This window comes from Merops nubicus, unplaced genomic scaffold (genome assembly GCF_000691845.1).
Source record: "Merops nubicus isolate BGI_N331 unplaced genomic scaffold, ASM69184v1 scaffold3490, whole genome shotgun sequence".
NCBI lineage: Eukaryota > Metazoa > Chordata > Aves > Coraciiformes > Meropidae > Merops > Merops nubicus.
Genome location: NW_008584675.1, coordinates 3,077 through 29,780, shown reverse-complemented (window position 1 = coordinate 29,780; position 26,704 = coordinate 3,077). Strand labels below are relative to the sequence as shown.

General features: G+C 40.5%; 1 protein-coding gene across 1 annotated transcript; it reads right to left on the bottom strand.

Moving 5' to 3' along the window:
• Positions 1-215: 215 nt before the first annotated feature.
• Positions 216-26,704, bottom strand: TMEM65 (transmembrane protein 65). The gene is made up of 9 exons (XM_008944836.1): positions 26,612-26,704; positions 24,022-24,088; positions 21,996-22,076; positions 7,789-7,833; positions 5,669-5,736; positions 4,357-4,411; positions 3,402-3,444; positions 2,231-2,336; positions 216-724 (listed from the first exon to the last, which is right to left on the bottom strand). The coding sequence occupies exons 1-9, from the start codon at positions 26,702-26,704 to the stop codon at positions 629-631; spliced, it is 654 nt and encodes a 217-aa protein (XP_008943084.1). The 3' UTR covers positions 216-628.

Below are 26,704 nucleotides of genomic sequence, written 5' to 3'. Positions count from 1 at the left end.
AGAACCTGCACCAGAAACACTTACCTTGCCAAAGCATTAAAATTATCTCGGCAGATAATTCAGAGACACTGAGTCAGAATTGTGAAAAGAATGCAAACTAGACTCGTGTAGATGACTGAAATACCTCATCTAAAGGCAGTGCAAAACGATGGCTGGTGAGGGGCAACCAGTCACCCTGCAAAGTGAGGGACTTCAAATTTGTCACCACTGATCTTCTTAGTAATCTGCATTGAAGGACCTGATGGACAGCAGTGAGATTTTTGTCATGCAATTACAACTGTTAAGCAACCAATACACAACTCGTGAGTGATACTGTCATTTGTGGTGGATCATTAAAGTAATAAACCATTAAAGAAGAAGGTAAAAGGGAAGAGTGGTAAACATCAGTTGCCATAAGTGAAAACACTTCAAAAATTTACAATTAAATAAAAAGTTAGATGATACCTTATAAAAAGAAGTACCAAACACAACAAAGCCACAATAAATTAGTGTTTCCATAAAACAACATGCTGAAGGTTTTGTTCCCAAGTCTATACATTTTTTACTGTCTGTTAATTCCTAAATATTGACAGCATAATTGAATAATTGAGGTACAGTAGTTTACATTTGTATACATCTTGTAAAAAGTTTAATTTTTTTCTTCCAGTTTTTCATCCTCATCGCCAAAGAACAACAAAGGAAACATTCCTAAAATGCAGCCAATGGTCACTCCAATAGCTTTACCCTAGAGAAAGAGGGGAAAAAAAAAAATTAAGTTTCTCATTGCTCAGTAGTTACTCATTTGCTGTGTAGTACCAACACAACCAGGAAAACAGACCCTTTGTTCTAGTTTTCAGTTGAAGTCACATTGTTTTTAGCATGCAGACTAGAAACACTATCTATGAAAGAGACAGATATGACAAGGTTAGAAACAGTGTGTGCTGTGATAAAACAGTTCTGAATAAAGAAGTGAATGCCCCAGGAAGAGCTGCACAGGTGGTGAGGGAAGAGACAGCAAGAGAGGATTAATAGGATGGCCAGGAAGACAGGGAAGGAAAAAAACCCAACTCACAGACATTTTAGGTGCAATTGTAGATGTATGTGCTTGTATCTGGCAATGCAAATTATCAAAGTCAGGAACAAGGAATTCCTTACAAACACGATGGCTTGCAAAGGCAAAAATTGAAGGAAAAGAGAAAAGATTGGAAAACATTTCACATGTAAAAGTCAAGAAGAGAGGAAAGAAGACAGGCAACATCCACACCACATCACCAGCAGCAGGTGGACAGTGTTGAGAAACTAGAGACAGTGTGTTAAAAAACCCAAAGCACCAGCACATGAGTGAAGATCCTCAGAAGTCTTTTCCCAGGGAGGTGCTGTGAATGAACTGCAGTGCAGTGACAGGCTTTTGCCACACACTCAGCTGCACTGAGAAGACTTTTATGTCAGATAGACTAGAGGGCAGCCCACAAAAACCATGCCAAATCTTCCCTGCTTTGATCTATCACTGCCGACAGAAAACCTTCTTCCTCTGACTTTTCCTCAGCAAGTGTTATTTCTCTTCCCTTAAATCTGCAAAGATTTTTCTCCATGAAGGTCCCTTCTGGCAAAGTGAAGGAAATGTCTGTTTCTTTACTCAGTTTCTTATAATCTGTTTCTTTAATCAAAATAAACTAACACACTCATTGTTGAAGTGAGACTGCTTCCAATGTTTAAATCTTAATTAAGTAATCATCCTCAAAATGAATCTGCAAGATGTGTCTCATAACTGTAAACCCAGGCAGAGAACTATTACTCAAATGCTAGAAGTTTACCCAGGTGAAAGCTAATTTCATATCCAAGCTAATTATATACTATTAGAGATAAATTCATACTAACACTGGTATATGAATAGCAAGAACTTAACAAATACAGGAGTAAACTACTAAGAGGTCATTGTTTTCAAATAAATGATGTAATCACAATAGCCAGAGCTCAGAGCAGGTATCTGCATAACACACATGAAGCCACTGCAGAGACTGTTCACACCACTAGTCACTCATGGCTTGTTGCATACACAAAAAACACCCAAGCTCAAATCAATTCAGTCTCATTATGCTCCCTGGCATAGGCCCACAGCTAAACCTTCCAGGAGAAACACAAAATGTTGGTGGTCATTAAGTATTTCATGGCAAAGATGACAAAAAGGATTTGTCACATATTAGTTTAAGCAAAGCCCCCCACAAACAGTGTCCACATGCAGGATACTCACCAAGTGTGCACTGAGACGGGTCTGCCACATATCGGCTTGTTTGGGTGTCAGGTCAGGGATTGAGAGACCCAGTCGTGAAGCTAAAGCTTCTACATAACCTGCAAGACTGGAAGAAGAAGAAAATGACAACAAAGGATTTTGGATCTGATGGTGTCTTCTACTACAGATTTTGAAATATTTGAAGCAGTAAAAATTAATAGCTTCTCCTTCAGCATACTGATAAAGGCAAATACGAGAGAAGAAACATCATGAGGTAAATATGACAGTGTTCAGACTTCTGACAGTCACATTTTACAATATAAGTTAACTTACTGTCTCACTGATTTAATATGCAATATTTCCAGACAAACTGGAACTTTTTTCCAGTTAAAAAGTTAAGAGAAACTTGGAAAGTTAAGAGATAACTATGTGAACATAACTATGTTTTTGCAGAGCTTATAAGTAGCCTATACTGAAGGAAAGGTTACAGACACACACACACTAGTTAGTAATAAGCCTTGTTATTTGCAGGAAAAAAGAATGGGGGAAGTGGGTAAAAGAGGCATGCATAACAGACAGCTTTGCTTCCAGCCATTACTCAAAAATTTCTTTTTAAAAAAATAAGCCAGTTGCATCTGTTCATATCAGGACTCTCTATGCCTAGAGCTGAAGACAGTTCAGATATATAATTGTTTTATCTGAGGAGAAGGAAATGTCTTCAGCTCTAGGCATAACAGTCTGAGGAGGTATATTAGGTATTTGCTATCACAGCAATACATTCTATCATAAAATTGTATTTTACTGTTTTATATTTTTATGAATTCACTTTATATAGAAAAAAATCCAGTATTTCCTTAAAGCAAGCATTGCATACAGAATACACTGAATCAGATTAAACACTAATTCCAATTTCATCATTTTAACTCTCTTGCTATTACAGTATTAAATATTCTTGTTTCAGAACTATGACAACGGAGGCTTAACCTTGACCAGAAACACTTAATATTCCAATTTTTCATAGCAAACACAGAACACATTTCCACAGTCATGTACTTTACTGAAGCAACGTTCAAGAGCTAGGTAAAAAAAAAAAAAAATACAGCAATTTCAGCAGTTAGCATGTTGTAGTTCATTAGCACCAACAGGGTTTTCAAGAGTAGACAAAAAATTCTTCATACAAGTTCAGACATACCCCAGTCCAGCTAAATCTGAAACAAGGTTTCCCAAAGCTGCAGCTGGAGGGAGGAAAAGGGGAGAAGGCAAAGTATTACTTGCATTACAAAGAAAACCAACCAGCTTCCCTCCTTTCCCCCCTACTCCAGTGACCCACACTCTTGTCAGTATATCTAGCATAAAAGACTAGAAGTTTAGAGAAACACTCTATAATAAAAGAAAAAAACTGTGGCAGTTCAGGAATAAATACACATGATTGAATAAAGTTACACACAAAATACATTATTTCTCAGCAGATGTTACTGAGATAAGCTTGCTTGTGACTCTCTTCTGTTGCAAAGGACTGCAAAATTTCCAAATTATTAATTTGTTCTGCTATACATACTTTCATGGAAGCTATCTGTGTGCTTTTGAGCAACGTTGCACCTGCAGCCGAGGGATCCAGGAGCAGGTTTTTCCCCCCTCTGGCACTGCAGAAGCACCAAAGCTGTTGAGCAGAGCTTATCAGTTTTGAGCCAGTGCAAGAGCAGGGTGGCTGTTTGGCCTTCCCGTGGTATCGCACGGAGGCAGAGAAGCCACCAAGAACACCGTCCACCACAGTAAAAGGACACCACTGCTGATGTTCACTTAGCACTGCAAGCAAACAGCAACTTACAACCACATATACACACAAACATAAATATCAGACCCTAGGGAATTTAGAGCAGTTTCACTGCAGAAATGCCAACACACTTTCCTAAGCGACCCAGGATTTGAACTCCTAGATGAAAACCCACAACGAGCACTTTGAAAGCTATTCCAACTGATACTCTGTTTCTGCAAATGGAATATGTCCTTGCTTCAACCATGGGTTGCTCCTTTAGTCGGAAAGGCAGCTGCAACACCAAGGAAGAGGCATTTCCAGCCCTGTGGCCCATTTTCAGTCTGAAATATAGGAACGTGCCATATTAGTCTACACATATTGCATTACTTGCCTGCCATAGTTGAAATTCCTAAGACAACTCCAATTGACAACTCTATTTGGGTTCCCTGAAAAATAAGAGTTCTCATTATTTCAGTGACTTCAATTAGACTATATTGATTCAACTGGCAAAAACTGTTGCTTACTGCTTATGTTAAGATTGAAATGATAAAAAGACATTGCTCGTACTAGATCTGCACAGCTCCTACCCCCACAGCATACATATTGCCCCCTAGGACAAGAGCCTAGTTCTGATATTCTTAACACTTTACATTGTTTCATAACGGCCACCTGATGGACAAAACTGGAACTCTTATCTCTGCACACATTTCCTCCACTGTAATTCTTAGCTGAATGCAAACTGATAAAATACTGAACAAACAAATAAAACAAGGTATTGTAGCTCCTTACTTCTTCAGCTGAACAAACAGATCACAGTGAACTGCACGATGAAACTGCAGTACATGACTCAAAGATGAGAGACAACATGCAAGAGTTAAACACGTTCCAGTTGGGTACAGGAAAATGTTCTCCACCATGAATACAGATGACTACCACACCAGGTTGCCCCAACAGGTTGTGCAGTCCCTGCTCCTGGATCTTCTCAAGACCCACAGGATAAAACCATGAGTAACTTCATCTGACCTCAGAGCTGACTGCACTGAGCAGGAGGTTAGACTAGAAACCATGATAAGGTGGCAAGCAGGAGGAAGACTAGAGACCTAGTGGGTCCTGCAGTCCCTTCCCACCTGAATTATCCCATGACTGACATCACGCTGTCAATGATAATTCTACACAAGGAACAGTATATTTGGCTTTTATCCATCTTCCTGTTCCACTAGCCCATTTCATCTTCCAAATGAACATGAAAATACCTCAGTGTTACTGAGAAATGCCAGGCTACATCAGTACAAATCAGCATCAGCACTAACATGGCCTGCATTGCTCAGAACAAAGGAACACTGCAGTAAAAACCCCAAATGCCTATTCATCAATGCATAATAGCATTATTATCAGCTGATACAAAAAAATGTGTACTGATTACATATAAACATGCCTTGAAGCACAAATTATGAAAGAAAAAAAAATCAAGCCTCTTCTCAATTCAGTGAGTTACATACTGCCCTTCAGAAGGAACAGCACTCCTCTGCATTCTGCAAAAGCTGAAGAAAGCATGGACATTTGCTTTAAAAAAGGAAAATTAAAATAGACATTAGTGAGCTGATACAGTGGGGACAGTCTTCCTGAAGCTCTCATTTACTCACTTAGTACTTGAACAATAAGAATCTTATTGACTCAATCAAGGAATTAAATAATAAACTTACCGCAGCAATCATAATTGCATTATCCAAAAATCCAAACCCTACAAAAGGTAATGCATTGTGGAAGAACACTAAAAGAAATAAGTGACAAAGAGAAAATAAATATTTATAAGAGTTCACTAGTTCACACAAACTACTGAAGTGTCAGTCTAATAATGCCTTTACAAGGTCAAAGACAACATCCACAAAATTCCTTTCTACTACAGTTAGTGAGTTTTTATGTCTGGCAGGTCTGGTAAAACTTTGCCACACACAAGTGTTACTAATGGCTTGCAACAAACCAGTTAAAACTTACTCTGCAAATACTTGCACAATTTTGGATGGAAGCCACTTCTGCCTACTAGCATGTAAGAGAAATACTTTAAAATATACAATCTTTGGTACTATTTACAGTCCTTCCAGTCAACTCTGCAGTACCATCAAAGGTTGCGAAACTGTCTCACTACTCTCTGCATTCTTTCCTTGCTTGAACTAAAGCCCCTTCCTTGGCAAGTCCCCCTCTATTCTTATGCAACAGTTCCATCTCTTCACACATTCCCAAAAATTCATATTTATTAAATTCACCCAGTATTGCCTGGAGCACTGCAATTCTTACCAAAATTCCTTCGGATAAATCTGCAAATGCTGAGTTGGTTTTCACTGGTGTCATTCAGCATTATATGTCTCACTGTTCCAACCCAACCTCCTGCATCTTGATTTTGTTTGAGCACTATGCTGAAAGCAAGTTAGACTTGAAGCTGCTCCTTTAAGGAATCAAGTTGCACTTTGTTTCATGCATTTCTTTTCACTCCTGAAACTAAGTAAACTTTGAAAATATTTTCTATTGCAGGAACTTGGAACATGATTGTCTGAATAATTTCTAACAAGCACAGTGCTTGTTCTGTTCCATTTTGTCTCTCAAGTTTTAGTGTGTAAGCTACTGAGGAGATAGGACTGAATTTGCACAGCATTGCCCCCAGCTGAGATTCAAGGTGCCGGCATCATAAGACTAAATACAGCACCAAGGAGAGACTACAGGACTAAAAATACACCTTTTAAAATCAGAACTTCATATTTTTTTAACATTTAAAATGCACCAGCTACTTAGGGTTTTTTTCCCCCCACTTCAGACGTGACCAATAATTCCTATATTTTATAAGCTTAGTGTTGCAAACATATGAAGAGGGAAGAAGGAAGAGTCATGAACTCCACAATCATGTGAAAAGAAACTGGTATGAGCTCCTTTTGGGTTTTCCTCTCACAGCATGGATCCATGATCACATAAAGTCACACAAGATCTTTCATGCTTGGGGACCAGAACATGTTTGGACTTCTGCAACTACTTTGTAAGAGCATACACATCTTCTTAAATGCACAGGTAAAAGACTAAAGCACAGAATGTATGACTTTTTTTTTTTATGTAAGCCATCACAGGAGAAAAGCCTCAAAAACAAATGAAAAACCACAGGGAGATGCCTAGTATTTTTAAACATGTGCACCAAACTCTGGAACTACAAAGAGAGTTCAGATTCTTACCAAGGTTGGCAGAATTTTGGTATCCATGGAGTAAACAGAACCCCAGGGACCAAGCAAAAAAAAAAAAAAGAAAAAATAAGCGCAGATGCCTAAAACAGGAAAAATGCTCAACTAAATATGTTTGTTCACTGACAGTTTAAAAACACACAAAAAAAAAAAAACACTGATCTGGAAACTAAATCAAGATCTGAGTGACCATAGGATTATAAGGAATACCAAATTGATTTCCAATTTCTCTGCAATTTTATCCCATATCTCAGTCCATTTAAAACACACGACAACAAGCAAGTCAATAGTATTAAGACTGCAGACAAAAACCCCACAAGGTACTGCAGCATCAACACTGCTCGCCTCACAAAACCAAGGTTTGCTGCTGGCTTTGAGCAGCACTCATCTGGGCTTGCTGCCCTGCTTTCACCGAACGGTGCACGTTCTCCAGCTGAGGTGTGATGAAACATAGAAAGCAGCATGACTGTTGGGGCTTGCTTTGGTTTTCTGTTGCTCCATGCGACAGGGATGAGGACAGACCAGCACTTGTAGGATAAAGATGAAGCTGTTAAAAGACAGACTGCACAAGTACTGAACTACATTGAACATTCTTCTTTTACCATGTCTCAGTTGTCCTGGAGATGGTGGTGCAACCTCCAACTTTTCTAGACAAGTCAAAAAGAAAGAGAAAGTCAGCTAGTTTATCACAAATTCCATGTATTACAAAGCTATTATCAAATCATTAGCAGGCAAAAAAAGTTATTTAACAGCTTTAAAATTTGAAGAAAAATGCTTCATATTAATATTTTTATTCTTTTTAGGAAAGGTAATGTGATATTAGAAGCCACAGTCTTAAAATTATACTAGTTTAGTCTTGTAATATAACAATTATGCAAAGTAATAGCACACAGCAGCAGTCCAATAGCCATGTTTACTACTGAAAATTAGAAAAAACACACTAAAATTAGACAAAGCAGAACATTTAAAGATAACTGTATTTTATTACTTGTTAAAATGTATATTTATTATTTATTTTTAGAAATCCCTGAAGCATGCATCAGACAACATTCTTTCTCTAGAGAGGGCTACAAAAAACCCTATCATTTCTATTCTGACAGAAAGCACCTTTTAATAACTAGTGTGAGAATAGAAGAAAAATACTACAACGACATTAGAGGCCACTGATTTCAGTAACAGCAAGTCAAGTTGGGTCATTTGGTGCAGGTATCCTGGCCTCAAACCGTTTAGAGCTGGGAAGGACCAGGACACCACTCCTGAACCTGACAGAGGACTCTGTAGGAAGCCAAGGGAGTTTACTGAAGGTGATGTACAGAACGCAGCAACAACCGCTCCCCATTTCATGGGGGCAAAGGAAAAAAGCTTTTTTAGGCTTCTGTTCTTTGGGTTTGGGGTGGTTTTTTTTAATGCAGATATTGAGCATAAGACCTTTTTTAAGGTGGAAAAAAAAAAAAAGGTTGCCCCATTATCTTACAGTATTATGAACCCTGAGCTTGTGACAAGTTGCTTCTATACCTCCACTTAGGTAACATCTATAGGCAAAGGTAAAAAAAAAGAAAAAAAGGCAAAACATGAAAGGAGCCTACAACACTACCTCAAGTATTCAAAGTTCACTCAGAGCAGCCAGGTCCATGAAAAGACAAAGCTGCAAGCACAAGCTGTGAATCATTTCAGCAGATGTCTGAACAGTGCAGACTAGAGCGAGCATCCTTGCATCAAAGCCCCTCCTACAGTCAACGCTACTATAAAGAAAAACTAAAAAACTCATTTAAATTAACTCTGAGGGAAAAAATATGGCTAGGCCATACGACCAGAATTCAACCAGCCAGGACACTGATTTCCAAAATAATTTCATTAATTTAAGGTCTTAAACTGTAACAACATTCAAGCTTTAGCAGTTATGAAGAGCTGCTTCTTTCCTCTGCCCAACAGATAAACAACCTAAACTAATCTAAGCTCTACAAACACCAGTTGCACTCTTCAGGCAAATGAAGAAGTATGGCCCAAACTCTACAGAATTTTTTTTTTTTTTCCTCCCCTAGAAAATGACAAGAAATTCACCGATTCAAACCTCAGGCTGGAGGAAGAACAAAAGAACATCCCATGGCAAGCAGAGGGGAGCCCTGCAAGATGAAATCTTCCAAAGCCACAGGCATCACTGGTACCTGGCAGCCAGAAAGCATCAGACCACAACTTTCAGCCTGTATTCAGGAAGGAAGTGACCAGGAATGGGACCTAGTTCCCCACACAAAAACTATTTCTGCACTTGTCTGATGATGATATTAAACCGAGTGGAGAAGTGGACACCTTGGAAGGAAGAGTCACCTCGCAAGAAGACCTGGATGCACTGGAAGAACGGGCTGGCAAGGACCTGACCAAGTTCAGCAAGCACAAGTGTAAGATCTTGCACCTGGCAAAACATAACCCAGGAGCGCAGCACAGGCTGGGAACTACTTGGCCTGGCTGGAGAGCAGCTTCGTGGAAAGGGACCTGGGGGTCCTGGTGGACAACAAGCTCAGTATGAGTGAACAGTGTGCTGCAGTGACAAACCAAGCCAACCTGATGCTGGGTTGCATCAACAAGGGCATCAGCAAAGACAAAGAGTCATTAGCCCACTCTACTCAGCACTTGTCAGGCCACACCTGGAATACTGTGTTCAGTTTTGGTCCCTGACATAAAAAAAGATGTGGACACGCTGGACCGGGTCCAGAGAAGGGCCACAAAGATGATTAGTGGGCTGGGAAGCTGCCATACGAGGAAAGGCTGAGACGACTGGGTTTGTTCAGCCTTGAGAAAAAAAAAGGCTCAGGAGAGACCTTGTCACCATGTTCCCATACTTAAAGGGTGGCTGAAAAGAAGATGGAGACTCCCTTTTTACAAGGAATCACATGGAAAAGATAAAGGGTAACAGGTAAATGTTAATCCTGGGGAGATTCCAACTGGACACAGGAGGAACACTTTTCCCAATAAGATAAGCCATTGGAATAATCTCCCCAGGAACGATGGATCCTCCAGCATTGGACACTTTGAGATTCAGCTGGACAGGGTGCTGGGCCATCTTTTCCAGACCATGCTTTTGACAAGAAAGGTCGGACCTGGCAATCCTTGAGGTCCCTTTCAATGACATTCTGGGAGTCTCATAGTCTGCATGTGGTCTCCCTCCATCCTTGCAGGTTAAGCAAAGCTTTTAGAGAAGCACAGAAAAAGAGTGAGCTGCCTGTATGCCCCAGTACTGCCCTTCCAGCAGCTTTTCTCATAGACAGCAAATTCATACAACACTGGGAAAATCAGAGCCACTTTGAACCGAAGAGATAAACTGAGGCCACTGTTTCTGAAAGCTCTAGATATCCTGGGGTGGCCAGGCAACTTAAGCCACCACCATACTCCTGATGAAGCTTTCCTAGCCTCCTCTTGCTCCATCATCACATTGCTAGAACACTGATTTTTTGAGTCTGATATCACAAGTCACTCTACATAATTACACTCTATTCAGTGTAGCAAGAAAGCTATTTTTAAAAAAAAGGCTAAAGACTAGTAAATAACTGATTTTAGAAACTTATTACCAAAATGTAACAGCATCTCCCTGACACATCTGTAAGAACTTCCTTTTATTAAAGAGTCTTGCAGGGACAGGAGAGCTCTGAGAGAAGCAGCTCAGAGAGCTGCAGGTCAGCCCTGCTCACACGCTGGAGAGAGAAGCTCCAGCCCTGATGCTCGCTCTGCCCCAGCCAAGACACACAGTTAGCCTGGAGAGGACATCTAGTCCCACCCCCACACACAGCAGGGCCAAACCAGAGCAGGTTGCTCAGGATCCTGTCACACGGTAGGTGCAGGACATGGCTCAAGGGAACAGATGTCCCCCACGGAGGGGCAAGCCGAGCCCTTCAGCACAGAGGGGCACTCCCCGAGGGCCTGGAGCAGCTCCACCGCTGTGAGGTATAGGGCACCGCCCACCTCGGGGCGCGGGGCTGGACCAGCTCGGCTCTGCTTGCCATGGCCAAGGTTAACGTTTAGTTTAAAGCTGGGACATCGGGAATCAAAAAAACTGAAGCAGAAAGAATTAGATAAGCACTATGGCACGAAAGCCAATAACCTTTTCACAGAATCACTTCCAATACCACTTCTTTAAAGCACAGCATACTTTAAAACTCTGCAAGATATGAAGGCACTCGGGGAATTCACCTCACAGAGAGCCAAAAAAATCCCAACTTTAGAGCAATTTTTTTGAAACTCTACAGATAGCAAAATGTATTTCAGAATAGGGGATTTATTCACAGGAAGCTGTTATGACTATTTGAATTTCCAAGGCTCAGAAAAAAAAAAACCTGTTCAGAGTGCAGCAAAGGAAACACACCTAGCACTTATTGTACTGGAGGGAAATCAAAAATCCAAACAGCAAAACCCCCTTTTCAAGAACTGAACCCAGTCAAAATCCAACAGCTCAGAGTTTAAATGTCTCAGGGAAAAAAAAAAAAAACAAAGCATCACAATTCAGAACAGCCATTCACCAGCTTGGCCTGTGCCACGGTGCTGAATAAGGCACCAGAATTCCTCTTATCACAGAAGGAATAAAATGAAATGGCAGGAACACTGCTACTTTCTAACAACATTCATTACCATAAGTGAAGTTATAAACCAAGGTTCGAGTGCAACACAGGTCACAAGCCCTGAATTAGTCTGTGGAACACAATCTATTTAACTGCCTCTTAAATCCATTTTTCACCTCTTTTGAATTTACAGTATCACTTTTTGGCATTTACTTTTTTTCCTTAAACAAATAGAACTCAAGGGGCAATATAAAACTGTCAAAATAAATAACATTAACCACAGCCTGGCCAAAATCCAGCAAGTTAAGTAACTATCAATAGTGGCCAATTTAAACCAAGACAGTACTGCAATTTAGTTTTAAGATTATTATTCTTAGCAGACAAAATCCCCTAACTAACTAATGGCAATGGAATTGCATTTATTCAGTTGGGGGGGGAGAAGCACATACCACAACACCACACAACCAAATAATCAAAACCCAGAAAGTTGTCATCACCAGTTTGAGTTATCAATTTTTCAAGAACTGGCACAGCAAGAGAGCTTGCAAATCTAAAGGCTTGTATTATGTTTTATTCAAACTGCAGCTAACATTGTTATGAATTTTTATAGCTAAATCTGTTACTGTCACCGAGGGGCAGGAAACACGTAACAGGTACTATGACCAGGGCTACCCTAGGAAGATACCAGTACAGCCAAGTACTGGTACACCCAAGAGAAAAATGTCATTTAACAACGGATATCAAGGAGGTAAGAAAGAGGAATATGAAAAAACATTAATAATCTAGATCCATTATAAACTCACTGTAGGCTCTGAAGGTTAGTGTCTCATCTGGAACTTACAGAGGGTTTTGTCTCAAATTCATCGGTTTCCTCCAAAAAAGCCTGCCCAGGTCATCTCAGCAAAGCATTCAGATACAAATCACAGAGACAGCAAGGGCTTCACTTGCACAGAAGAAGAAATCAAAGCAACCTTTATAGCTATTAAAAAGGGGTACTCTTTTACACGTTGAGTTCACAAAATGATCTTTATCCCCAAAATTCTGGATCAGAGCCTAGAAATGAGTTGTGTGTTACTGCTTTGTTCAGTATCTAAAAGTAGATTCTTAAAAGTGGATTCTGACTACGATGTACACATTCATTCATGGAATAAGCTCCAAGACATCCACATTGCCCTTTCTTCCTGTTTCTCTTCATCTTTTAACAAAAACTGCAAAAATCTCAGTACAAACAGCAAAAGACAAAGATGAAAAACCATGTCCATTGATCTTCAGTTGGATTCCCTTCATGTTCCACGTGGGAAAAAGCAAAGAAAAAAAAAAAAAATCTGCTTCACTTCTAACACAAATGGTTTGCTGTTACTACAGCAATTAAGGCACGAAAGGATGCTGACTCGGGCAGTGCTATATATAAACTTGGCTGTTAGCCCATTCAGTCACATGCACACAAGAAGAGAAAGCTGAGCAAAGCACAAATAAGAGATGAAGACAGAACAAGAACAGCTTAATTTCTCAGCTACCCCTGAAGAAGTTGACTATGTCCAAACAAATATTCTGCATAAACACAATTAGGACATTAAAGATTTTTTTTTAATAGTCTCTGTAACACTGCAGAAATTGCACAACAATCATGTTCCATCTCCCTCCCTAAAAAGAAACCTGAAATAGCAGAAGATATTATCAACTTCTCTTGAAATTACTGTAATATCCACTGGTCCAAGTGTTGAACAAACTTTGCAGGAGTACTGTTTGCTCCCCAGCATCAGCCAAGCAACTCCCTTCAGAACAAAGCCCAGGAGTGATTGCAGGCACAGTTCATTTCTAGGATCCTGTCCTAGCAGGTGGGCAGTGCTGACACATGGGCCCCCGGGAAAATCCAGGGCTAAACGCCCATACAATGGATGCAGCAAGCCTGCTCCAAAGGAAAAAATACAAACCTGTGATTGGGAATACAACTACTCTGCACCACCTAACCTAGTGGTCAGTGGTTACCCCAGAACATTAGCAACAGGAATGTACATGGTATCTCACCAGATGCAGGTTAGTCTAGGTTTAAATATGCTAGAAATTAACTTCAGCTTTATCTGCAGTGCTTGCTGGATATTCACCACCAAATATTATGATTATACAATACACTTACCCTATTATCCCTTCTGAAAATGTGATACATCTTTCATATCCTTTTAAAGATGTTTAACAAAAGAGACCAAAACTGGAAAACCTGACCAGAAATCTAGGAGAAAGCATAAAATGCAAACACGTATCCAGACACTCAAATCACTGTCTTCATCATTAAGAGGGATTATTTCTGATCTAATCCAGTCTCTATCAGTGCCTTATGAACTTAAAGGCCAGCCTTTCATTTCCACTCAAGCAGGTTCGCACCAAAACAGGATTTTCAGTGGTTTGCTTAACAAGGCCTCAGACCACAAGAAAAAAAAAAACTGTATACAAGATGCTTGCCTCAAGATTCAGTGGGGTTAATCAGCTAAAATGATGACAATGTGGAAAGGACTTGCAGTTGTAACAGAGATGCAGGATGCAGGCAAGGATTGAGATACAGAATTTGAGCTGTCTCCTTCAGAGAGAAATTGAAAATGTCAGAAAACCAGCTGAAGTGTTTGCACAGGAGTGCCAGAAATCAGGTAACATTGACAGGAGAGTGAACGGGAACAGTAACGTGGTATTCCGATCTATGCATTCCAGAAGTGAATGGTTCTATGTTATGTGACAAAAAACACATGGTACTTGAGTGCTGCCAAGAAATAAACTGGTTGTAGCTGTTACCTGACTGGAGTGAGCCATCTACAGAGTCCAAAATCTCTGCCTCAAAAACACAAAGTCACACCTATCATCCCAAATGGATGTTGGCTCTTCTTTGCCCCCTCACCGTCTCCAGTTCAATGCTCAGGGACTGCAGCAGGTTCCCAGGAGCTAGAGCAGGGACACCTCCCAAAGGCAGAGCAAATTCTTCTATCTTCAGATTAACAAATCTTGCCCTAGGATTATCAACACTAGCTATGGAGAACAACAGGTAAATACTTCTGACTAACATTACAGTGGAATTAATCTCATCCAAATATACTTGTCTAACTGCATTTCAGTAAAATAAAGTGTTGGCACTTCTGTCAACACTGATTTTTCTAGGGCCTCTCTGGTCTGATGCAAGTATCTCTCAATCATTTCATCAGTCTGCAGTGGAGCAGAGCAGTAGCTCAGTAATAGTGTTGAACTGGAAGTAAGACCAACCACAAGATCTGTGTGTTATCAGAGTATGAGATTAGTTTCTCAGCCAACCTCTGTAGCAGGTTCATGTAAGAGGATAAGCAAAGCAATTTTGTGGGGTACCACAAAAGACCTGTTAACAAGAATTATCAGAGCTATGTGCACAACAAAAAAAAAATAATCTGATTTAGTTGAGGGATTTCATCACCTTTAAACAGAGCAGTATTAGGCTTCACTGATGTCAACGTGAGTGCTCATGAAATATAACTGTATATATAGCTCCCTAGATAATATCCTTTATTTAATGAAGTTCCCTCCCCAGGGCCCTGTTCTTAAAAAGAAATCTGTGATCAGTGATGAGCTTATTCCCACCCCTCCTCTTCCTTATGCCCTTCTCCCACCTGTCCAAAAGCATACTCATTTCCCCAGGAAAGACTAAGGGAGGGAAAAGGTAATTAATGGAGAACAATGAGCAGAGCTGACTTCCAAGTCCAGTCACATGATCCTGTGCTTGCAGAGAGCAGCACATCCCCTTGGAGGACAAAGCTGAGCAATGACAGCCTGTGCAGCACCTGGGGAACCAGGACACTCCCTCCTCCACTGCCCTAGCACCAAACGGAGCATATTGACATGGGGGGGTTACACCTCGTAGCAAATGTAGTGCACCAGCTCCATGCTGCACTCCCTGGCTTTCTCCAACATGCTTGCTGCTTATACTGTCATTCCCAGGTACAGAACATGAGATTTTGCCTTTTGCAGCATGCAAGGGTCTTGAAATGAGATAAAATTACTTGCTTAGTATCAAGAGAGATGCTTATTGTAAGAGCAAATACAAGGCTGGCAACAGCAGTGCTTCCCGCAGCCCCTGGTACCAGCAGCACCAGCACCCGTACTGGTCAGACACCACCCCAGGCAGGCAGCTGCAGTAGTGCAGAAACCCCAGGAAGTTTCTACTATATTTGATGATTTGGTTTTGTTTTGGTTTGTTTTTTTTTTTGATTTAAAAGAACTCTACTATGATCTTCACAGAAAGCTGAAAACAAACTGCTATTAAATCATGTACCGCTAAGTATCAGCTTCTTCTTAAGCAGAAAGTTTCATACCCTGCCTGAAGACAACCTTGGAAGCAAGTAAGACTGCAGAAATAAGCTGCTCTCTGAAGCAATTTTAAATGCAGGCAGAGTTCACTGCTTTCCATCTGTCTCAGAATTAAGACAGCTATCCAGAATGAGGAGACAGGACAGATAAACTGAATGATGGCCAAACATTTTGTTACCAACTCACATTAAGTGCTATCACACTAATTTTTCACCGCACTGGGGCAATAAAGACAAAAGCATGAGCTCCCCTGAAGTCCTTAATAATATTAATACTTGTTATCAAAAGGAACACCATAGGAAACCACTGATAATTTCAGTTCCAGCCATAAATTACACTCAGATAATTTGTACCGGTCTATATAAATGCCTAACGAATACAGAACACAGGAGCAATGAAGCTTAAGTTTCAATCTGCTGCTAGAGGTAGCACAGTAGACTGGTACCTTCCTTCCTCCATCTTCTTGCGCACCTTCCCCATGTAACTTGGCAAAGCCTCTGTCTGTATTTGTGAAACTAATCAAACTTCCAACATCTGACTCCCTGCACAGGCAAAGCCAAGCTGCAATGCCAGGCAGCCTGGGCAAAGGCCTGAAGGAATGGATGGTACGTGATAGAACGTAAAAACAAACAAAACACTTAGCATGGGACGATATCTCCGAACGTTTTCTTTTGGCTCTTCTGAACACAGTATCTGCTGGGTTGCTACACAGCAGGGTTATTTATTTACTCTGCACATTAATTCTAAATTCTACTAAAAAAATTCACTCTGTTCATGAAGATCATCTCAACTAAGATTGTTGATTTTGTAAATGAAGTCATATGAATAGAAGACAGACTACTGTGCTGCACTCCTAGAAGCAAACAACTCTAAGTTCACTTTCAACTCTTTCAACCAATTACCTTTATTCTGCAAAATACAAAGAAAAAAAAAACCCACAACTTTTCCTGGTCAGTGTTTCTGCAGCCTCTGGGGAGCACAAGCCCTCTTTTGGGAAGATTAACCAGCTCAGATGCAAGCACATGTCTGCAGATTCCAGCTGCAGAGCTAACACAAACTTCAGCCCACACCCCACCACCCCAAGTCTCAGCCATGCACACACGGCACGTTCCTTCTCAAGCCACCTCAGGACCTCTGCTCCATGCAGTACTACACATCCAGTCCGTTTATTTAATCTCAGTGTTATTTAACCTTCCTGGGAAGCTACTCAATGCCAGCTCATGAAAGATGGAGTTGCACAGTCAAGTGTTTTTCAACTTCACACATTTCCCCTTTTCCACTTCTAGGGTTTTTTTACCTGTTCTTCTGTCACAATGTCACCATAAGCACACAGCAGACTCCTGTGAACACTGAAATGACACCCTCCTCCTCCAACAGTTCTGCTAATCCACTTGAGAATTGGTAAATTACAAACAACCCCACAGCTGAATCCATGGCCTTCTGCACATATAAGCCTGTTTGGGTTTCTACACAGGAGGAAATACAGAATCTCATCTATTTAAAACTTATACCCCTAGCAGTAGCAAGTGTGCTGTGGCACTCGTGTACTGCCTGCATCAGTGACATCCCTGTAATTCCACCATTTAGTGCAGATTTTAATGTAATCTGTGCTCCTACAATTTTTGTCTTGCTGTGCCATGGGAGCTGATCTCAGTGTGCCTCCAGCAATTTTCTCTCCCTCATTCTCACCTGCTTCTCCAAAATCTGGGCAATGTTTACACAGGCTCTTCTCCAGCAGCAAGGAAGGGGAAGGGCTGAGAATGCTGTTTGCAGTGCTGAAGCAGAGTGATGTGTAAATACAGGGGGCCAGCCATTGATCCCAGAAGGAATAATCCTGGGTAGAGAGCCAGAGGAACGGAGAAGAGAAATAGTGCCCTACCTAAGTCACAAGACAAATTGAGGTCCAAAATGCTCCCGAATAACTGCAAGTATTTGGCAAAGCTAAAAAAGCAGCCTGAGAGATGGCAACAGCATTGCTCACTGGTGCAAGTCCCCAGAAGTGCTGTTAGTGACACAAAGGGAACCCAGAACTAATTCCTACCCAAGGCACAAAACCCCTCATAGCACGTCCCAGGAAAGACAGAATCTCAGGTCAAGCACAAAACTGCACCTTGAAGTGATCGACAAGTTGCTGCTTGCTGCAAGGGGTGACTTGACACGTTTCCTCCAGTTCCTGAATTTTCTCCTACTTGCATATTTGGGACTCTTCCATTGCTCTGGCACTTGTGCTCAGCCAGGTGTACAGCCAAGCCCAGAGGAGAATGGCAGTGCTGCCATGGAAAACAGAAACAGGACTTTCACACCTGGAGGTTTTTGGAGCAGAGGGGAAAAACAGGACATTCCCTTTGCAATAACAGGGGTGAAACCAACAGTAAATCCACACCGATACAGACAAATCACATCTACACACCAGCTTGTCCACAGCTCTTTTGTGCTGGCTCTTATCCCACAGTGGGGAAGTCATCTGAATGCTCTTCCTCCATGGCTGGGAAAAAATAAAGTGAGTCTTTTGGTGGGGATTTTTTTTAACCAAGGTTTTAATACAAGCTCAGCCATAAATCACAGTAAAACTAAGCCACACTAGTGTCCAGCTGCAAAATCTGAAACAAGGCTGGTACAAACAGTTCCTAGCATTCAATCCAGAGAAGTAAATCAATAGTGAAAACATGATCAGAAAAAAAAAAAAAATCTCTGGATTTGTAAAATAGATCGAATAAACGAGTAAACAACAACTCACAAATATTTTCCCCCTGGAACCAGTCATCTTTGACACTGGTCATGTGTGCTGTATCAGAAGTACAGACTCACCTTTGTTACCTTCCTTCCCTTCAGGGAGAGGGACACAGAATCACAACAAGTCTGTCCACTTCTTCAAGAGGAAAAGGTCACCAGGCTGATTATTTATAACTGCACTGCCACTTCTGCAGCAACCTATTTACTTCACTTTATTTAGTTTACTCCATAGAATAATATAAATAGATAACAGGAAAACTGCAGATGGCAGGGGGAATTTCAAGATGCTCTCCCATCCCTTCTCTCTGGCAAAAATGTTTATTGGGCAAGATAGCTGTGGATCCAACTGGCAATTCCTACATCTCTTCATCTTGAACAAAACAGTTAATTTTGCATTTAGAATATCACATCTCTATTTGTGCTTTGTAAATAGCAGCCTGTTGCCAGGACTTAATGAAACAAAGAAACAGCTGGATTGAAAGGCTAATTGCAATGTCAAACTATAAACTGATGGTATTTAAAAGGGCAGCTAGCTAAAGAAATCTGTTTCTCTCTGGTCTTCCATGAAACTCTATAAAGCAAAGAAATCACAATTTCTACCCATTCAGATTGCTTTGAAAGATGGGATAACATCCTAAGGGAGACTGATGATTCACACTCTTAGAGTAAGACAAATTATAGTGAACTGGCCAGCAGTAAGGGATGGATCACTGCATAGAGTCAAAAGCTATCCAGAGTAAATAACTGAAAGTCATAAAAAAAGTAATTTTAACAGTACAGTAACCAGAAACTGATGATGTCTAAAAGAAAAATGCAGCAGGTCAAAAAGGTAAGTTATCTGCTGGTTCAGAGTAAGCATGTGGACCTGGAGAAAGTGAGGGCTTTGTGGCACTACAACTCTGCATGCACTGCCACACCCCAAAGCAGACAGACCTCTGTCCATGGCACAGCCCAGAATCACATACCATGTCCTGTCTTCTCCTAACCCTGCCCAAAACCTTCCCCAAGAGTTCTGACAGAACTGCTGGTGTCCAGCCGACAGTCTCTCAGAAGTGAGCTTTAGGAAGCAACACCTGGGCCACTCCTGAGACCCATGTCCCTGGCTCCTCTCAGTTCAAGTTGGCCTTGCCCTAGAAGACTTTTTCTCTCAAAGATTTTTTCAAGGCTTCATCCTTCCCCCAAGTGATACAGGAGCCTTTCCCCAGATCACTGCCAGAGTAAGGAAAGTTTTAGTTCTGGAAATGCCTAAGCTCCCCACATCCTAAAAGCTGCAAAGTATCTAATATGCATGTTGAGGAAAGGTTTCATCCCCAAGTACAAGCAGCAGTAGAGAATAAAACAAGCCACCTGCTCCTTACGACTGCTTTGAGGTGATAGGAGAGTTGATACAGAATATGCCCCATCTCCAAACACATAATATTGCAGTTTTAAATATATTCCTATTTGCTCGTTATTATCTAGACAGAAACATGTAAGTTAAAAAACGACCTGTCAGAATCTGCCAAAAGCTGAAGCATCTCAGTTTGCCAAAATTAAATCTAAAAAGCCTCAAAGAATACCCAAAAAGCAATGAATACGATAGTCCCATCACATACAAATAGCAACTGGCAAATGATGCAGCAAAAAAAAAGATAGCAAATATCAGTATGTATGATAGCTGCTAGGGTGAGTATTTTATAATGTACATACATGTATCTAAGAATCCAAAGTAAACAAACACCAAAAAAAGAGCTAGAATTTTATATCCTGTAGTTTTGAATTAAATATGCATTCTGCTGGGTTAAAAACAGTATTTTGTGGGCTTTGCCTTAAAATACTCCCCATGTTTCAGAGGAAGCAAGGGCTTTGTTTCAGCCATCGGGTTAGTCACAGCCCAAAAATTCCAAGGGTTTGTTCAATGTTAAAGCAAATTCTCACACAGCAACACAACAGTAAGAAGAATGTGTGCCTTCAAGTTTCTGAAATAATACTGTGCTAATTTAAGAAGAAAGGAGGAGGGGCCACAAGACAGCTCACACACACAAGTCTAGCTTTCCCTAACACAAGGCACCACTTGGTAAAAAGAAAAATACCAGAGAGATCTGAGACAGCTTTGTTAAGTACTCTGTTTGCATTACATATTTACCTCATTTTTCCATTTACTTTTTCTTTTTAGAAAAAGATTTTCTCCTGGAGTCAGCAGCTGCCTCTGTAGCTCCTTATTTGGATTGATTAAATAATAAATAAGGCTGACTAAAGTTAAGACTTTTCAGTTGAATGAGTAAGAGTTAAATAATTTCTTAGAGAAACTGGTAGACTTCATTTTCTTTTCATTTTGATTACATACTGAAACAGCACCTCCCTCTTCACAGAATAAACACCATCCACTTCATTCATGCCTGTTACAAAGAGACCCAAGCATTTCTAAACTCTGAAAGGTTTAAGTTGCACTGAAAGTAGAAGCTGCATTTCAAGTGATCTTTCCTAAAAAGGCCCAAATCAAAAGCACCCCTTTTAACACACAAGATAGCTAAAAAGAAAATTTGTCTCCTGATAAACATAAAATGTTTTATTTTACAAGAGATGCAAAGTTGAAGAACAATGGCTCAGGGTTTAATTTTGCTTTAAATTCATGATTTAAGAGTTTTTCATGCATGACAAATATTTTGTGCACACCACATGCTTAAACACATGCAAAAGATGGAAAACAAGTTTCAGTCAGAGCAATCTTCTATTTTACCTTTTCTAAAACATTAATTCTAGAGAAAGGCAAATGCAGACAGCTAAATGATGATACTTTTAAATGGTAATATTATTTCTGCATATGTTTGGATCATGTAGTTTAATGCACAGCACCTTCCCGGGAAAAGGCACAAGGTAGGTGACACTGAGATTCTTCAACTAAACGATGCTGTTTCAGAGTCTGAAGTCTCTGGACAAGTATTATCTAAAAACTATGGTATAGGTCAGGAGCTCCCACAAGACCCAGACCTGAAACACTTCAGTCACATTAAAAGTTAAGTCCCTATCAGGATCACTGAAATTCTTGAGACCAAAGGCTTTATATTAAGATAAACAAACAAAAAATGGTGTACTTCTGTTTCTTGCAGCAACGCATGCCAACTGCATCAAACCAAGCAAGCAGAGTCTGTCAAACCAGCAGCCTGCTCGCCTTGTGCCACGTAACATCTTAGCAAACACAGTTTTGTTTGAGGGTTTTTTTACTGTACCAGAAGTACTGGTTGTCTCTGGCGATATTACTTCCTTCGCTGGCTTCTCAAGTGGTACCAGTGGCTTAGGATATTTGGATGCTACATTGAGTTTTCAAAAGCAAGACAGCAACAAGTTATTATTTTAAATCTTCTAATCAATACTGGAGTATTTGCCAGCAAGGAATGAGCTTTAACAAACAATAAGATGAAAGGATTTCTCTAGGTCATACACCGATTACACTTGAATGTTTTCAGGCTCTCCTCTTCAAAAACATACAGCAGTTTCTATGTTTAAGCAGAGAACTCAGATTAGAAAATGCTTTAAGCTACATAAGCAAGTGAAATTTCAGAATATGGAAGAAAATCAAACCACAATAGCAAAACCAAAATGAATTTCAAGAAAACAGTACCTTGGTGAATGTGCTTCCAAGGTAAAACAGTTAGTGACATTTGACACTTTCATAGAACTGTTTCAGGACAGTTTTACTATGAGTGACCAAGCACCAATTTTATGTTTATGACATTAAACCTCACACCCTTCTAATTATTAATATACGTATGGCCCTGCCTCAAAGTACTATCTATATTAACATGAACAGAATAAGCCTCACAAATAGAGTTTAAAGCAGAAAAACAGAATTAAAATTTTAACCTTGAGTAGAACTGTTATGAAAATTTTTCAATGTAAGTAACATTTCCACAAGATACATGTGTATTTAGATGACAATATCATGAAAAACTAAACTTCCACAAGTTAACTAAATTCACTGGTTTATTGTTACTTAAAAAAGGAAGTTCAAATAAATCATACACATCCAGAAGAAATAAAGCTTAAACATGAAGGTGCATTGCAATAAAGACAAGCAATGTCTGACTGACTGATGCAACACAGTAACTGCTGGAACCAACAGTGGAAACAGAGTTCCTCCTGCCCAAGAGTACATTTTGGAGGTGAGGTTTTGTTCACACATTTTTTTGCTTTGGAGTTTTGGGATCTGATTGGTTTCTTTTCTTGGGTTTTTGTTTGCTTGTTTGTTTTCAACTACACTTCTGGTTTTGAAAGTTTTCTTGAGGAATGGGATATACCTCTTAACAGGACTTCAGAAGCATTAAATCTTTTAACTAAGGCAGCCCCATGCAGTGTCCAGACCTTCCCAGGTACTTCATCTTTTCTGATAATGAGCATCCATATTCCTGAGAAAGGATGTAAGAAAAGAGAATCTAAAAAAAATTAACTATATTTCTTAATAGGTGAGAATCCAATCTAGGCATATAAAGGAGGTGGATTTCCCATCTCTTATCTGTTACTCACGGAGTAGCTACAGGGTTTGTTTGTAGCATCTACATAACCACTGTGAGCTGTCAGCTTCTCCTGGCTGGCCTCCATCCCAGCTCCCTGAAAAGGGCAGAAGGCAGAGCCCCACTCTCCAGCATTGAGGCCTGGGAAAGCCATAGTGCATTTATGCATTGAGTATTCCAAACACAGAAGCACACAACAGCTACAGGGCTGAATACAGCTTATAAATTTCTCCCCCTCTTCACTAAGGCTTAAGAAAAATATTGTCAGAGCAATTAGAAAAAGATATAACTCATACTCCTGGTTTGTTTTTTTCCCCTGGCAAAATGGTATCAGTCTCAAGTAAATAGCTAGGATTTAATATTAGCATTAACTGACATGTAGGGTGAGAAGTCTTCTGTAACAGTTTATCTCATTTTATAAAATACTTTGCATTACACAGATGACCACCATCTGAAAATAGAACAGCTCTAATAGATGTTAAAGAAAACAATCAATAGTGTCTGTGTAGCATTCTTCCTTCTGTACTCTGCCTTCATAAGAGGGCTCCATGACAGAAGGAAAAAAAAATTAGTGTTATAGAAGCAAAAAGTAGTAGCACGTTTCCATCTCCAACACAGTATTCCTCTCACCATGAGTATTTCTGACTCAGCAGTGAGATCAGCAATGGTCCTGGTGCATGCTGTGGTGGTCTAAGCACACAAAGGGACAGCACACAGGCTGGCTGGCAAGAGTTTGTCATTTCACCAGCTTCAGAGGGCACCTCAAACTTGCACACTAGGCACTTGCCAGCAGTCTGCCAGAAGACCTCTTCCTAGAACAGCAATCAAACACTACAGTTAAAAACCAATTTCTTGACCTAGGTCACAGCAAGGGAGAGGTAGAAGAGCTTTCTCCACACACAGCTTGGAGCTCACCTGCGTACATTGGGCCTGAAGAGGAAAGAGGGAGAGAGAACTGTCCCTGTCAGGTGCTCTGGTACCTGCTAAGGCATGCCAGGCCTTCCCTTCTCCCAGCTCAGTGGGCCAGGCAGTCCTCCCAGGAAACCTCACACCAGCACTGTGAAATCACTCTTCCAATAAGATGAGTACTTCCAGAAGGATCGCACTGTGCTTTGCTGTGTTAACACAGATTAAGTTCTAATAAAAAGAGGTACTAAAATTTGGGTGGTTCTAAACCACCATGGCAGATGATCTGGTTTGTTTGTATTAGCAGGAAGCATCTGACTCATGCATCAAAGGAAATCTTTTTTGTAAGAGAACACCTCAGTGAAATCTGTCTTTGATGACATTTGCAGTCTTCTGAAATTATTCTTCCTTTTGAAGTTGTGGAAGTAGAGGTACCTAGGCTCAAACACTCACAAAGTTATTCCAGTAAACTGAAGAGTTCATAAATTTAACATCAGATAATAAAGCAGATGTTTCTTCTGACACCAAAGTAAGATTTCAACCAGTAACAACTAAAAGCGTCCAGACTCCTGCAAAGGGATCTTGCCCCAGCTGTCGGCCCCACTGAAGGCAGGGAGGAGTGCTCTCCACCCACACACTAACTTACTGGGTTTTTTTGGGTTTTTTTTTCCAAACAAAGGCAACATGCAGTAACTTGAAATTACAATTTTGGTTTTTATCAGAATGCACCAGTTTGGTCAGGTTACTAATTAAACCATGTATATTATGGCATACTAGTGCCTTCAAAGAGATTCTGGCTAGAGACTGCTTTCTCCAAGCCCTGCAAACTACAGCAACAAAGCTAGCTGTCAAGACTGCTCTGCTACTAGGTTTTTGCATGTTAATACACAACCACAAAAGGCAGAGAAACAAGCAATTACACTTCAGAAGGCTTTTTATTTAGTGATCACATCACAAAAGCCTTCTATTTAAAATATAAAATGCATCTTGGTGCTTTCAAGGAATTGTGTTCAATGCACATACATTCTATATGAAAATAAGTGTATGTACACAAAGATGGGAAAAGAGGAATTGTTTTGCCACCTTTGTAGCAAAAGATGGGAAAATAATCTATTCCTCTATAGAGACCCAAGATTTCTTAGATAGCCACAGTGTTAGTATTATTAATGGAAAATGGTTACATCTGGGCTCAAGAATATTTTCACCCAGCACAGATAAGAACAACAGTACCCCTGGAAAAAATAAAGCCACAGCAGGCATGTCACGTTTAGTACTTCTTTCCTAAGTCAAACCCTTCAGTATTCTTCCTCCTTGTTACCAGACTTTCTGCACTGCTCAGAAGTGCCTTCATGAATTATTTTGTATCATACACTGTAAACTAAAGGTAGAAAAGCTTAATAGAAGCCCTATAAGAAAGCAGGGACATCATCTTTCTAATTCCACCCTTTTACAAAGGAAAATTGCTACACAATTCAGAGATATGAAATCATTCTCCACCTTGTCAGTAACATTTTTTACACTTTCTCCTCCATGCAAGAAAGGAGCAACAGGAAAGAGGATTTGAGTGACTGTTGCCAACAAAACTAAGCCTTGATTATGGGGCACCACTTCCACAAACACGAAAGCAGAACTACTGCATCTAAAATGAACTGGCCTACTTGCTACTTCAGTGTGCCTCTAACTATGAGAAAAAAAATACTAATTATTTGTATTCAAGTCCATGGGCACCATCTCCAACTGGTGTGGCTGACGTGCTCACAAGAAACACAAGCTGAAATTTAAAAACTTTTTTTCAAACCTCTTACCTTTCCAAGACTTGAGGGGGTAGAGGGGACATGACACAAAACCCAAAACTTTAATGAAGGAGAAAAATTAAATCCAGGTGAGAAGGTCTTGCAGTTGTCTTCAAAAAGAGCAACTTTCTGATGTTTTGACTAAACTTTAAGATAGTAAGATACAGATCATAGTCTAAACCAAGACAGTTCTCAAAATGTCTTCTGAGAACAATTCCATCAAGACTTAGTTTCATAGCCCTCCCCTAGCTTCTCCTAGGCAAACCCCATCTATTAATTTCAGCTCGTGCTCCTGGCTTCACAGCCACCCTTTATCACAAGCTTACAGACAGAGCTCTGTCTTCTGATGGATGCACTAAGACAGAAGAATCTCAGTGTTTATTAATAAGCTAAACTATTTAAATCCAGTGTGAGTGCTCAGCGTCTGGAAGCTCCAAGTCCAGACACAAAACCTCAGGTAAGCCAGGTGACGAGTCCCACCTGACTCGTCAGTGTTCCTGTGTTGGCAGGAACACATTCACAAACCTCTCCCCACCTGCAGGTTTTTTTTTTGCCTACAGTGCAAGCAGACGCGTTAAGTTTCAAACACTTCAGAGACTCACCTAACTCAGAGGCCAGCAGCTAGGACTCACCTACCTGAGGACCGTCCCTCGGCGTGGCCGCAGCAAGGGGCGGATCTCCCTGCAGCCTCTGCCCCAAGCGGAGGCCACAGGTAGGGTGTCCTGTCAT

Bases quoted from the DNA above. Each gene is read 5' to 3' on its own strand.
- TMEM65 (XM_008944836.1), bottom strand. From the start codon at position 26,704: ATGACAGGACACCCTACCTGTGGCCTCCGCTTGGGGCAGAGGCTGCAG. The intron at 22,077-24,021 runs GTGAAATGACAA...AACTCAATGTAG, and splicing joins TGAGGTGCCCTCTGAAGCTG to CATCCAAATATCCTAAGCCA. The intron at 3,445-4,356 runs GCAAGTAATGCA...TCCTCCCTCCAG, and splicing joins AGGAATTTCAACTATGGCAG to CTGCAGCTTTGGGAAACCTT.